This window comes from Rhinopithecus roxellana, chromosome 12 (genome assembly GCF_007565055.1).
Source record: "Rhinopithecus roxellana isolate Shanxi Qingling chromosome 12, ASM756505v1, whole genome shotgun sequence".
In the NCBI taxonomy this organism is placed as follows: Eukaryota; Metazoa; Chordata; class Mammalia; order Primates; family Cercopithecidae; genus Rhinopithecus; species Rhinopithecus roxellana.
Window position 1 is genome coordinate 55616788 of NC_044560.1, and position 13933 is coordinate 55630720.

General features: G+C 52.9%; 1 protein-coding gene across 9 annotated transcripts in view; it reads left to right on the forward strand.

Annotated features, from left to right (window-relative positions):
- The window catches only part of LRP8 (LDL receptor related protein 8), an 85168-nt gene that overhangs the window by 29955 nt on the left and 41280 nt on the right, over positions 1 to 13933 (forward strand). For all 9 annotated transcript variants that reach the window (XM_030941901.1, XM_030941903.1, XM_030941900.1 and 6 more), the window contains exon 3: positions 8182 to 8304. In XM_030941901.1, the coding sequence (XP_030797761.1) occupies positions 8182 to 8304 (123 nt within the window). The remainder of the gene's footprint in view (positions 1 to 8181; positions 8305 to 13933) is intronic.

Consider the following 13933-nt stretch of genomic DNA (forward strand, 5'->3'; position numbering starts at 1 on the left):
ACTGAGGCCCAGAATGGGAAGGGGTGACACTCCTTCCACCGCAGGGGGCCCTGCCGCTGCCTCCCATTTCGTCTTTCCTCAGGCCTCCCGACCCTTACAACCTCATTTTCATGCCTTGGTGTTTTGGGGCGAAGGTAGACCACTTGTTTCTTGGGAAATAAATAGATTTACGGTCTTAGGATCTGGCTTGGTTAGAATTGTGTAACTCCTTAGTGGAATGGGTTGGAGGAGAGAACCCAGAAAATTTTGAGGGAAACTTCCCGATTTAAAAGCAAAACCGCCCTCAACAAAAAGTGCTCCTTCCGCCACAGCCTCTTTATTCCGAATGGGGTGAATCCTTTGGCTCAAGCCCTTCATGTGTCTCCCTCCTCCTCAGCACCTGCAGCTTCTCAGTCTCCCCAGGTGGATGGGAGCGTGGGGGAAAGGGTGAATTTAGATGTCGCCTAATGTTGGATGATGGTGGCTCGAGCCCCAGAGCCCGCTGGGCAGCACAAAGCCACGCACCATGTCCTGCCCACCACATGTGGGTCCTGGCTGCCTGCACCCTACTGTCAGGAGACTGTGGGAACCGTTTGCCTCCTGGGAACCGCGGGCCTTGAGTAGTCAGAGACTGTTCGCATGTGGACTTCTGGACTCAGATAAACAGTTCCTTGCAAGGAAGGCATCAGAGGCTGCCATCCACAGCTTATCTACATCTCGGACTCTGGCGGTAGCTGTCATGAAGTCTTGTCACAGGGGCTTAGGGTGCAGATCAGAGTGTTACAGCCTTAGAACTGTAGGTCCCTAGAGTTTCAGCAGCACAGCCAGGTGGAAGCTATTTGCAATGTTATAATGGACCCACGGGATCTTTAAACTGAGGGATTTGGGAACATCACATGTCCAGGGAGGGGTTAGGATTTGAATCCAGTGCTGCTGGACCCCAGATCTGCTGGCGATGGGCTGTGGGTGTCACCCCCACCCCCACTTCCAACCATGCAGCTCCATTTTAATCTGTTTTATATGTTGGGGGTTCACTTGGGAAAAGGGTTCCTCTGCTTAAAAATAGTTTGCGAGGCCCTGTGCTGAGCCCCAGCTCCATGCCAGGACCCGCCACAGCCTGAGAGGGTGGCTCTGGCAGTGGGACAGCCAGCAGGCCAGGGTCCCCGGGTGGGGTACAGGTTCCTCTGGGCCGCAGTCTCCTCCCCCTCTCATTACTGTTGTGTCGTTGCTGCAGCCAGAGAACACTCCGGGTCTGTCGTCCTGTTGACTGGGGTGACAGTTTAATAGTAGCTTCCTGGACTGTCATTTAAATCTGCCTGCCAGGTTAGTAGGCCAGGGGTGGGCTGGCACACCCCCTGCCCCGACCCTGGATCTTCATTCTGCTGGAAGCGGTTGTCCTGGCAACGCCGGGGCCTGCTGAGCTCTGTGGAAGGGTAACTGTTGGTGGGAGCAGCCCTTTCATCTCCCCGACCCCGATACAAGTGGCCCAGCTGCCTTAGGGCTGGGCTGCAGGGCCAAAGCCAGCCACCCTGCATTGGCCCAGGCCTGAGAGAGGAAGTGGGAACAGCCGAGTCCCTTCTGTGCACCCAGCTCTCCAATGTGGGGGCTTTACCTTTGCTCTCTGCCTCTCAACTGCCCTAGGAGGGGAAAGAACCTGCCCCAGGTTGCTGAGCAACAATGTTGAGCTGGAATCCACCTTTCTTAGGGGTCGCTGCTCTGCCTTCAGAGAACATTCTCTAGAGCCCAAGACCTGTCCACAGAAACCAGAGGTCAGAGCCTGTAAGGCTGACAGCTCTCTCATCTCCCTGTTCTAGGTGGCTGGGTATACATTCTCTCTGTCCTTTCCTGGGCCCTTCTCTAGACATGTCCCTGCTCTGAGGATTGGGGTCTCCAGTGGGGTCCCTGCAGCTTCACTCTGGGCTCTATGCTCTGTGAACACCTTGTTCTATTTTTTATGGCCTAGTGGGGCTGGCCCAGAGGCAGACGGCTAAGTACAAGTACCAGGCTGCTGGTCCCTGACATGGGCCAGTCCCTCCCTTCTCTGCACGTCATCTAATCATTTATAGGATGAGAGGCTTACACCCTAGCAGTGTTTTCCAAGGTGTGGTTCATTGGACCACTGGTTTCTTGGGGGAATAAACAGATGTGGCATCTGAAAAAGGAGTTCCGTGGTTAAACAAGCTTGGAAGACTGGAGGAAACAATCAGATATCCTCACTGCAGTCCTTCTCAGGGCCTTTATAAACCAGTGGGCATCATGCATCTTCAAGGGGGAAACTAGTGTCTATCCCAAATATCCTGGTGCATGGCCACCCCTGGGTTCTGTCCTGCCCCATACCCCTCTCCTCTGCTAGGGGCCGATTTTCTGTCTTGCACAGCTTCACAAAATCCCAAAGGAAGCTCTGGCAGCCTGGAGCCTTGGGCTGTTTTTGGCTGCTGGAGAGCAGTCCTGTGTTTAGCAAGAGGCTGGATGGGTCCCTGGGTGAGCTCAAGGAAAGCCAGGCCCCTATGCCAGGCCTCTGCAGGGCAGCTTGGTGCACAACTTGGTGAACAACTTCACCAGGGCAAGTTGTTCCCTGGCCTGGTGGATCTCCAGGTCCCTTGCCACTCACCTCGTCCCAGCCCCTAATGGTCTGCTCACTCCTCCATGCCCCCAAGCCCCATTATCCTTCTTCCTGGAATGCTCTTCACTGCTCTCTTCACTCCCACAGTTTGGCTGACTCCTCTTCTTTGAACACAGTGCCCCTCCTCCAGGAAGCCTTCCCTGACCCCTGGGCGAGGTCAGGTGGCCCTCGCCTGGCTTGCTGGCCACAAAGTGGGATTGGGAGTCATTACCTGGGTTCAAGTGCAGCCCTCCCACCGACATGTGCTGTGACCTTGAGCAGTCACTTCTCACTAGGCCTTGGCTTCCAGGCATGTAACATGGGAGACCCATGTAGGGGGCCTCAAGACTCTGGAGTCCAACACGGCAGGACATTTGGATTGCCAAGAGGAAGCCACACGGAGCAGTGCCCCTGGGCAGCCCAGACTGATCTTTATTTTGAAGCCTCCTCTCTGCACTGGGGCTCCAGGATGTGTGTGGGTGGGGAGCAGCATGGGAAGGATGTCTCTGGAGGCGGGGGAAGCCAGGAGGTGCTGAGTGATTCTAATAATTTCATAGGATCACAGACAGTGTGTGTGGAGAGAGTGTGGAGAGGGCCTTAAGACTTAGTCAGCGCCACACCTCCATTTCCTAATGAGGAGGAGGCAGGCTCAGAAGGTTTGAGGGATGGGCCCAGTGTTACACACACAGCAGCTGGGGCCAGGGCTGTGACTTCACACACCTCTAACTTGCGCCATTTTGCTTTTCAATTCATGAAGCTTTGGGGCCATCCTTAGCTTTTTTGCTTCTCACAATGACCCTGTGTGTCCCGTGAAGCAGGGATGGTATCCTTGAGTGCAGACGAAGAAGTCACACAGCCTACAAGTGGCAGGGCACAGTTTGATAGACCAAGGACTGTCTGGTGCTTTCCTTGGCCCATGTTCTTGTTATAAATAGCATTTCCCACTCTCCCCCACTCTACCCTGGGGTCAACCCCTCCTCACTGCCCCTAGGATCCCCTAGTCCTTTGTGGCAGCCCATCTGTTGCCATGGCACCAGATTATGATGTCGCAGACCCTGGTTGACTATGTATCACTCCTGGGCTGAGGGACTCACAGAGGTGGGCATTGTCCAAGGGGCAGACTGGCATGGGGGGACGTACATCCCTGGAAACAGGGAGCCAGGCCTTGAGCCCAGCTGTGGAATTACCTTGGGAACCAGAGCCAAGGCCAGCAGAGTAGGGGTCTGGCATGGCTTGCTCTGACAGCCTTAGAACGGCAGCACAGCCCTCATCTCATGGCAGGGCTGATATGGTCTCTTCACGAGGGACTATTGGGCTCATTGCACTGAACGGCCCGACACGGGGTGTTCACTAGGATCTCCCAGAAGAGTCTTTTTGCCTTTTGTCCTTGTGACAAAGCTGCATGGGAAAGCCACATCCCCACTTGCCCAGGTTCACCCCGAGGTGGCTATGCCAGGAGTCAGTCTCCACTCTGACTCCAGATCCTTCCATGTGGTCACACTTCCGATGGGGCCCTCCAGCGTGCTTTACTCTAGTCCCTACTCCTGGCCATCCATTAGCAGAGCAAAAGCCGTCCCAGGCCCAGGTTTATTCTGCTGCACACTTCTGGGCACATTCCAGGAGACCTGAGAGGTGTTTCAATACATTTGAGGACTCTCGGGTCCTCATTCTTAGCCTGGTAACACTGAGGTGGCTGAGGGTCTGAATGGAAAGAGATCAAGCTTTGGCAGCTGCCACACAGAGTTGAAATCACACTTCTGCCACCTAACACCCTCACCTCTAAGCCTTAATATCCTCTTCTGTACAATGGGATTAACAACAGCTACCAAGATAGCTGTGAGAAGTCACTGGGATATTGGGTGAAAGGTGCCAGGCCAGAGCCAAAAGGTGACAGGCCAGAGCCAGAGTGGAAAATCTCCAAGCCGGTCCAGCCAGTGAACAAATCTGTTCCCAAAAACACCACCACAGGGCACTCTCCCTGCAGCTGCCATTTCCCAGCCGGGGCCTGACCTCAAAGCTGCCCTCTGGGACAGCAGTGGTGTATTTGGCTGCTCTGGCCTCCTTGCCCAGTGCCTGCAGGGCTTGGCACATGGAGGGAGGACAAGCTCACCCCCAGGCTTTCAGAATCCCAGGCAGGGCAGGGTTTTTGCAGGGTATCTGGTTGTCCTGTGCCCAGTGACAGAGCCCCATCATCACCTTCTTCAAGCCTGCCCTGATGTTTTGGGCACGTCTGACCATACATCCTTGCCAGACTTGCCCACTTGCTTTTAATTCCCAGAGACTGGGCTGGGCTGATTCTGTGTTCTCAGTGCAGGACGTAGAACAGAAGCAAGGTCCATTGAATGTGGAACTGAAGCTGGCACGGGGCTTGCTCACCTACTGTAAGGTTTTTCTCCCACATCTGATACTGCTGAATGTCTGTTTGGGGAGCCATGGTGGGGATGAGCAGGCATCTGACTGTGGGTTCAGATTGTGACCCTGCTCCCCCAGTATGTGACCTTGGACATGTAACTTAACATCTCTGGGCCTGGATTTCCTCATACGTCAAATGAGTACATAGCAGGCCCCTTGCCATGAGGTTTCTTGGGTAAAAACACCTGGCAGAGACTGGCACAGGGGAAGCACCCAGTGAGTGTTAGAATGAGAAAAAGAAGAAACTAGGATATACACTTATTTTTTTTGGATGCTGAGCTTCTTGTGAGGGAAAAACCACTGGTGTTCACATTAGGAAATTCCCCAGGTGCTGTGGTTCATATCGGTATTTACTTTAAGATGATTACGGACTATGATTTACCAATAGGTGGTATTCGTATCTATCACTGACAATGACCTCTCAGTGCAGGAAACAGGGAGGGCTGCTTCAGGGCCCTGGGCTGAGAGGCAGGAGAGCTGTTCTTATCCCTGCCGTGCTGTATTTCCCTAAGCCAGCCCCTTTCCCTTTCTGGGCCTCAATCCACACATCTGAAGGTGGACTCTGATTCCTCAGGTTTCTTCTAGTTCTGCACATACAGAGGCATTCTTCTAAGCAAAGTGTGAAGAAAATTCATCTTAGAATGCAGATGTACTGCAAAGATTCCACGGAAAAGGACAGACATGGAACAGATTCAGAGACCCAGTCTCTCTCACCAAATCTGTGCCAGGCTATCCAGAGGATGGGGAGCAGGCCTGCAGCCCCAGAAGCACCCAGAGGGCCTGTGGGTAGATTTGAATAAAGGTGGTCCATGGAAGTAGCTTCCTCGGGAGAAGGCAAGTCCCAGAGCTGCAAGTATGGAGCAGAGGCTGGGCAGCTGTGCTCGCATTTGGCTCAGTGTCCCCCACTGAGACCTACCCCAAGCTGGATTCTTGTGAATTTGACAGTCCCTGTGCTGCAGGGACAGGGAAGAAAGCAAACTATGTTGGACTCGTGATCAGTGATGATCTAGAACAGAGATCATCGAAATACAGGCCACAGGCCTCGCCTGTCCCTAGTTTTTGTCAATATAGTTTTATTGAAACATAACCATGCTCACTTCTTTATCTAATGTCTCTGACTGCTTCTGCCCCATAGTGGCAGGGTCGAGTGGTGTGACAGAGACCATTTGTCCCTCAAAGCCTAAATAGCTACTATCTGGCCCTTCACAGAAAAAGTTTGCCAACCTCTGCCCTAGAAGGACATTCAGTGGATTGTGGGAGCTCAGGAGGCTCCCACATCAAGAATGGAGGTGATACTTAAGCCCAGTGTGTAATGGAAACAAGGCAGGAGGTGGGGGAAAGGGCTTTCAGACTAAAGACAGCTTGGACAAGGCATGATGGTATAAAAAGCATGGGGTATGTAGGGACCTACCTGCAGTTGAGGTGGGGCTAGATTGGGAAGTATGAGGAGGGGAAGATGAGGGAGTGGGGCAGGCTGGGGCCACGGGACTTCTCAGCCCCTGGGGAGGGGCCGCATGCTATGGCCCCTGATGTTAAATCCATCCCAGGCTCATTCCAGGGGGGGACTTTGGTGGTCTGAGCGCCCCAAGGCCTGGGGTAAGTCACTGCTGTGCTGAGGTATCCTCTTTTAGGCTGAAAAGAGACCCGCACCGCCGCCCCCTGCCGCCTTCATTTCTGGGCCTCCTGATCTGGAACTACCACACCTGAAAGCTTATCTCTCACCAGATCACCCTCCCTTTTCCTGATGAAGAAACTGTGGGCCAGAAAAGGACCATGATGTGCTTGAGGGTACAGAGCAAAATAGCACAGCAGTGACTTGAATCCAGACCTCCGGACTCCCTGCCCAGTGCTCTCTTCCTCATCTTGTTCTGTAGCGGATCCTGGACACTTGGTCCAGCTGGAACAGGGCATGTGTGAGTTTGATGCAGATGAGCCCCCAATAATTCAGAGGCCTAGGGCTGCTATGGAGGGTGCAGGGTGTCAGGGGTGGAGCGCTTAAGGCTCCTTCTGGTCTCCAACACCCCCCGCTACTGGGGGTACCCAGGCAGCCTCAGTTCCACCACAGAAGGCCTGACAGGGCAACTGCTCTCCCCCGGGCCTGCTAGATGTGCCCAGTGCTGTGCTGCTGCTTGGGAAGAAGCTGGGGCACCTTGTGACAGGGGCAGCCATCTCTTTTCCTCTCCTTGATCTGGAAACTGTAGTTCCTCTTAGGACAAGACACAGAAAGCAGCAAAGAACCAGTCTGGGGATGGTACCCGTATTCTTATCTCAGCTCTGTTACCAGCTGTGAGCTCTCAGCCTGCTATATCCCCTGTGTGGGCACAGAACCCCATTCCTTCAGCTTCTAATTGAGACTCGAGCCCTGAAAACAACAGTAGCTGCCACTTCTCCAGCATCTGCCATGTGCCTGAGTCTGCTGCAGGTTCTTCATACATTATAACTTCTTGTTGCTCCTCCTCACCGCCTTTTGTCTTCCTCTCCCTATTCTATAGATAAGAAAATGTACACTCGGAGGTTAAGGAACATCCTCAAGGTCACACAGATAGGAGGAGGAGGAGGAACTGGGATTGAAATCCCCAGAGCAGTGTGGAGATCACCCCGCAGGCTGTAGACACCTGGGGGCAGGGACTGATTCGGGTGTCTTGCCCAGTAGATCCTCCTTCCATTGCTCTGAACACAAAATACCTCATTCATCTTGCCACAAAGGAATCATCTACGTGTAGGATTCATGGTCACAAACTGCCTGGTGCCTGCAGAAGGGACTTTGACTTCCAGTCCAGTTGGGGAAAGTGGGACAGGCAGGTAAAGAGACTGAGAACTAGCTGAAGGAGCTAAGGTAGCTGCTGTAGGGTATCAGGCTTCCTGGAGGCAGTGGCAGTGGAACTAGACATTGAAGGGAAGCAGGAGAGTGACAGGGGTATGATAAGTCTTGTCATGCTTTCTGGATTTGAGCTCTTGGACTTGGAGGGCAGAGCAAAATGTCACCTGTCTTCACGCAGTGTTCAGATGCCTAAGGAATGAAGAAGCTTGTCTCTCCTGTCCTCTGCCCTTGGTCAGCAAGGCAGTTCGTGGCCTGGTGGGGCTGTGGGAAGCCCTGTGGTCCGGCTTGCAGACCAAGCACATCCCGGTTGCCCCACCGCCCTCCTGACTGCTCCCAGACTCACTACGCTCTCCTCCTTACCCTGCAGCCAAGAAGACCTGTGCGGACAGTGACTTCACCTGTGACAACGGCCACTGCATCCGCGAGCGGTGGAAGTGTGATGGCGAGGAGGAGTGTCCTGACGGCTCCGATGAGTCCGAGGCCACTTGCAGTGAGTCCTGCCCCTCAGGCTGGGTGGGGGTGGGCCTCAGTTTCCTCCTCAGATCTTCCTTATTGAGAAGCTGTGAGGCCCAGAAGAGGTGACCAGTTGAACACTGTGCCACGCCCTCAGGGCGCTCCTGGTAAACAGGTGTGTTTAGTTGCCGGTTTCTACTGTCCTGTTTCTGGGCTTTCTTCACAGCCCTCTTGCAGATTGGACCCTGTTTCTGTGGCAGCAGCAGCTAGAAACAGTCTTGTCAAGCCCTTCTGCCCAGAAGGAGCCCTAGCGTGCCCTGCAGGCCTCCCTGCTGCTGTTCTTGAGAGCTCCGCCCATCACTCCAGGAGCGCCAATGACAGCTGGCGCTTCTTAAGCCTTTAGCATGTGCTAAGCTCTCTGTGTGCATTGATGCTTTTTACCCCCACAGCAGCCTCATGAAGCAGATACTGTCATTTTCTGAGTTTTGTAAAGGAGAACACTGAAGCTCAAAGAGGTTGAGTGACTTGCCCAAGGCTACCCAGCCAAGACTCTGAGGCCCTGGCCCATTCCTCTATCCTGGGTGGGCTGAGCCTTGGAGCTCCTGCCTCCATCACCAGCTGGGTGGTGGCAGAGGCAGGCGGGGGGAGGTGGAGGCCAGAGCTGAGCCCCAGGCCTGCCCCCTACACTCAGGGCTTTGTCTCTCCATGATTTATTTTCCAGGCCCTAATCCTCAAAGCAAACTTACACCCGGCAGGTCATTCCGTGACATTTGTTAAATTAAAAAGGAGATGAGAAGGGGGCGGGGAAGGACCCCGCAGTCCAGAGGCAGAGCTTCTGCAGCGTGAGCCTGAGACAAAAGGCTCAGGCGAAAGCATGTGGAGGATGGTGGGGCTGGCGGGGACCCGAGAGCCCCTCTTTAGGGGTAACAGTCGCCCCAGAGGCAGAGGTGGGGACAATGGAGACCGGAGTCCCATCTAATGCTGTGGCTGGTGATAACTGGGTTTCCTTGTCTCCTAGCAACAGAGCTACCAGTCTCCACATAAGAGAAAGAGAAAGGGAGAGAGAGAGAGAACAGAGCAAGAGCGGCCCCCACCCGAGACAAGGAGCCCTCATTTCCTCGTACAGCTGCTCCTGGCCTCCCCAGCCATGCCACAGGCCCCATCCTTTCCTCACCCATCACGTGGCCAAACTCCATGCCATACTGGAGGCTCCCAGGCAGGAGGGAAGCGCAGTGCTTTGTCCTGAGCTTCAGAAGGAACAAAGCCCCGCCACGCCCACTTGTGACTTTCATCCTCTTGGCGACCTAAGGAAGGAGAGGGATCCCCATGTAAAAAGAAAGAAACTGAGGCTGGAGTCAGTTCTCCCCCTTGCCCAAGGCTGCCCAGCTAACAAGAGTCATGTGCAGCCTGGAGTGCGTGCTTGGGGAGGGGTTGTGGCTACAGGGGGCTTTTCCTTCACTGCAGTCAGCCAGCTCCTCCATCCGTACCTCACTCCAGCAGATACTCCGACACTGGGGATGGAAAGGGAAGGGAGAGGAGCCTCATCGTGGTTATTAGAGGGGACTGCCTTGCTACCTGAGGGCCGGGCTCCCCTTCTCCCCCCGCCTCCACACTCCCATCTCTATCTCTTTGTGTGGATGTCCCTTTTCATCTTCCTTTCTGTCCCCTTTGGGGTCCTACCTACCCCTGCCCTCTTGGGCTGCCTCCCTTCCCTGCTCATCTCCTATCCTCACCCTCCCTCTCACCATCTCTCCCCCCTGCCCTACCCATGTGTCCCTCTGTCTTTCTCCCTCTTGCCCATCCCAGCACCTGCTGCCTTCCCATCCCCCGGGCTGGGCAGGGGCCCTCCTGCCTCACTCTTCCTGCCTCCCAGGCCTGCTTTTCACAGTTGAGGGACAACTAGAGACCCAGAGAAGTTGATAGACTTCCTTCAGAGACACACAGCTTATTCATGGCAGGTCTCCCTTTTATGAAAAAAGGCTCTTTGAGCTCTCTGAGGTTTCACAAGGCACCTGTAGGAGCAGTAGCCAAAGCAGCACCCCAGGAGACAGAAGCCCAGCTCTCCTGTGGGCTCTCCCAGCTACTCACCGTGAAGCCCTGCATACCTTCCCACCTCCCTCTGGGTCCTGATCAGTAACATTCCAGAATTCCAGAATCTTCTCCATTCCTAGATTCCTAAACTCTTAGTATTCCGAGACCCCCTTTCTCCCTCGCTTGTGCTAGCTGGGGTGCAAGAGCCATGATGCCCACTTCCTGTATTACATTGGTCGGGTGGAGGCAAGGCAGAAGACTGCCTGGAGGACGTTGGCCAGAGTGGGAGCACCCGTCAGGGTCAGGCAGAATTTGGGGCAGCAGGACCTGATAGCAGGCTTGCTCACTCCTTCCCAACTGAATGAGAACCTAGCAGCCAACCTACTATCCATTTAATTGGTGTTGCCATAGCAACCTCCACGGCCTACCAGGTTCCTGGGGCTATGCCAGCTCCTAGGATGGAGCCCCATTCCCTACCCCTAAAAGAAGGATTATAGGCAGTAAAGTGTAGTGAGTTTGGAATCGGATATAGTTGGGTTCAGGTCTTTTAACCTGTCAGACCTCAGGCAAGCTGCCCAGTCATCCTGAGCCTCAGTTTATTCATCTGTAAAATGTGGTAATGGACCTGCCTTAGAGGGATTGTGAGAATCAAATGAAAGAATGCAAGTGTCATTGCTGGAGTAAATGGCAGTGTTATTTGTATTATTATATTTTGGCTGCAAGCCCTCTCTCCCCAACACAACAGTTGGTTAGATATTAAGATGTTAGATTCTTATAGTATTAAAATAGTGTCAGTGAAGGGGGTTGCACTGAGCGGGAAAGGGATTTGAGAGAAGGTCCCAATTCTTGTGTTTTCCCCCATTATGTTGTCTGACCTAGCTGGCTGGGGTTTCTCCCAGCTGTTTCCCTCTGGTTCTGGGTTCTTTACCTTCAAATGTAGCCAGGACTCACAATGGAAAAGCCCAGAACACTTGCCTAGTGGCAATAGCATTTCAGCTCTAATTATAGCTCACTCAATTGGGGATGGCTTCTGACCCACCTTCAAGCTTCTGTTGGGAGGGGTGAGGGTGGGGGAGGGAAGGATGGTTCAAGGTGAGTTACAGTTCTGGATGCTATTTATTTGAATATAGAGGCTTTTTCATGCATCTTAGAACCTTTCCACCTGGAAGGGGGGCCTCTCTGATTAACCAGGATTATCTTCCTATTACAGATTAGAAAATGGAGGCCCAGAGATTTTCTGAGCTCACTCAGTAAGTTAGAGACTGACCCAGCTAGCAGCATTTTGCCTGGCCTCGACTGAAGGAACTTGGTGTAACTCCCTGTCATGCACCTTGGGTGGCCCCATGCTGTGTTTCCTGTGGCAGGAGCTGTACTGAGTGACACTAGCAGTTCTCACCACCTGAGCCTCTGGTCCCTTAGAGCTGGCAGTCCCCATTTGGAGGTTATCTGCCCCTAAAACTCACGTGGGTTGACACTATAGATGTGCTCCCTCAATGAGCAGCCGCCAAGTACTTTCATTCTTTAATTTAACAGACATTTCCCTTTTTGTTAATTTGTGAATTTATGAATTGGAGAAAGTACCAATGGATTTGAATTTCTGGGGCAGGATTCTCTGGGAATTTAAATGCCTTTAAATGCCTTGAGTCACTACAGGATACAGAGTTTCATGAAAAGCCCCCTTGCCAGCTTTGGAGGGTTCCTGTTGTCTGGGAGACAGTGGGATTCTTCATTCCTGCCTCTCAGAACCTGGGGTACTTGGAGAGCAGGCCAAAGGCATATGGTCCCCTCAGGGGGCATCTGTCACAGAGGGAGTGGCTATCCTGGGATGGGGTCTGCATCGTGGTGGACCATGTGGACTCATAATGTGCATTCCCCAGTGGTGACACCAGGCCCCTCCCCAGCCATTGGCATTTGCACTTCATGAAATTAAACAAGGGCAAGTGTTTTCTGAGCTCCTAGTTTGTTCTAGGCTCTGAGTGTAGGATTTCCATATGTTTCCTCATTTAAGCCATCCACCAACCCTAGGAGATTATTCAACCCCATTTTCAGATGAGGGGAGCCAGAGTGCAGAGAGGTTCAGTGAGTTGCCTAAGGACCTTAGTATCAGTAAATGAAATTTGGGCCCAGGTCTGTGTGTCTCTAAAACCCAGGCTCTTTCTCCTACATCATGCTGCTGGGAGCCCTTGGGCTTCAGTCGTCCTGAGATAGGACATCAGATGGCCATCGTGCAGAACCTGCCCAAAGGTCAGTGAGCCCCCTTCCTCCAGTGACCTCTCTCGAGGCCAGAGGTGCCAGGGAGACCAACAGGATCTGCTTTTCTCTTGTGCAGTCATTAGGTACAGTAAGTTAAGCAGTGTGTTTGGACCTGGGATGGAAGTCCAGATCTGCCTCTCACCACTAGACTTTGAACAAACAACTTACTCTCTCTGGGCTTTACTTTCTTCATTCATAAAATAGAGGTAATAATATCCACTCATAGGGTGATACCATGTGTCAGTAATTACCCAGACCAACTTCCCAGGACTGTGGAGTGGAGAGGCCTGACATAGGACCCTGCGAGCCAGGCTCCAGTCCTACCTTTGGGGGAAAGCTACAACACAGGAGAGACAGTGAGGTTCCAGGAGAGACAGGAATTGGAATACCCAACTGCCAATAGCTGTGTGACCCTAGGCAGGTCCCTTCCCCTCTCTGGGCCTTGGTCTCCTGCCACTCCAAGGGTGTTCATCAATGTGACCTCTGAGGTCTCTCAAGTCCTGGCATTCCAAGAGCCTTGGCTCTTTGAGGGTGAAGGGCTGTTATCAGGCACTGCTGAATCCTCGAGAGCCTATAATTAGAGCTGTCTATTTAGGGACACAGCAAATGTCTTATTAATTATAAAGAAAGGAAGCAGACAGATTGTTTAATCATTGTCCTTGCTGAAAGGTTATGCAATTAACTATATAAATATTCATTAAAAGTTCAAGCAGCTGCTTGCTGCACTGGGGTCTGTAGAACCCAGGACCCTGGAGGTGAAGCATACAGCCAAGGGCCCTTTCAGTCACCTGGGCTTTTTGGAGGAGAGTTTGGGGATAGTTTTGGAGCATGCAGGGTTTGACGGACAGGCAAGGCTCTAGTCATAGGAACCCAGGCTCAGTCTCTCGCCTGCTGTGCATCTTTGGGCCAGTTACTTGGTCTTGCTGAGCCTCAGTTTCCTCATCTATAAAATGGAGTGCTTACATGCAGGACTGCTGCCCTGCTGTACTCTGGGTATGCCACTTCTGTGGCGACCTTTGTAAATGGCACCCCTGGAATTTGCACTGGCAGCCCACAGGGCCTGCTTACCTTACAACAGACATTTATTGCTTACGGTTCTGGAGGCTAGGAAGACCAAGATCAAGGCACCGGCAGTTTCGGTGTCTGGTGAGGGCCCATTCCTCATAGACAGCACCTCCTTGCTTCATCCTCACATGGTGGAAGGGCAAGGAGGCTCCCCCTGGCCTCTTTTCTGAGGGTACTAATCTCATTAATGAGAGCTGTACCATTATGGCTTAATCACCTCCTAAAGGCCTCACCTCTTAATGCTATCACATTGAGGATTAAGTTCCAACATGGATTTTCAGGGGATACCGATGATCAGACCATGACAGAATGAAATG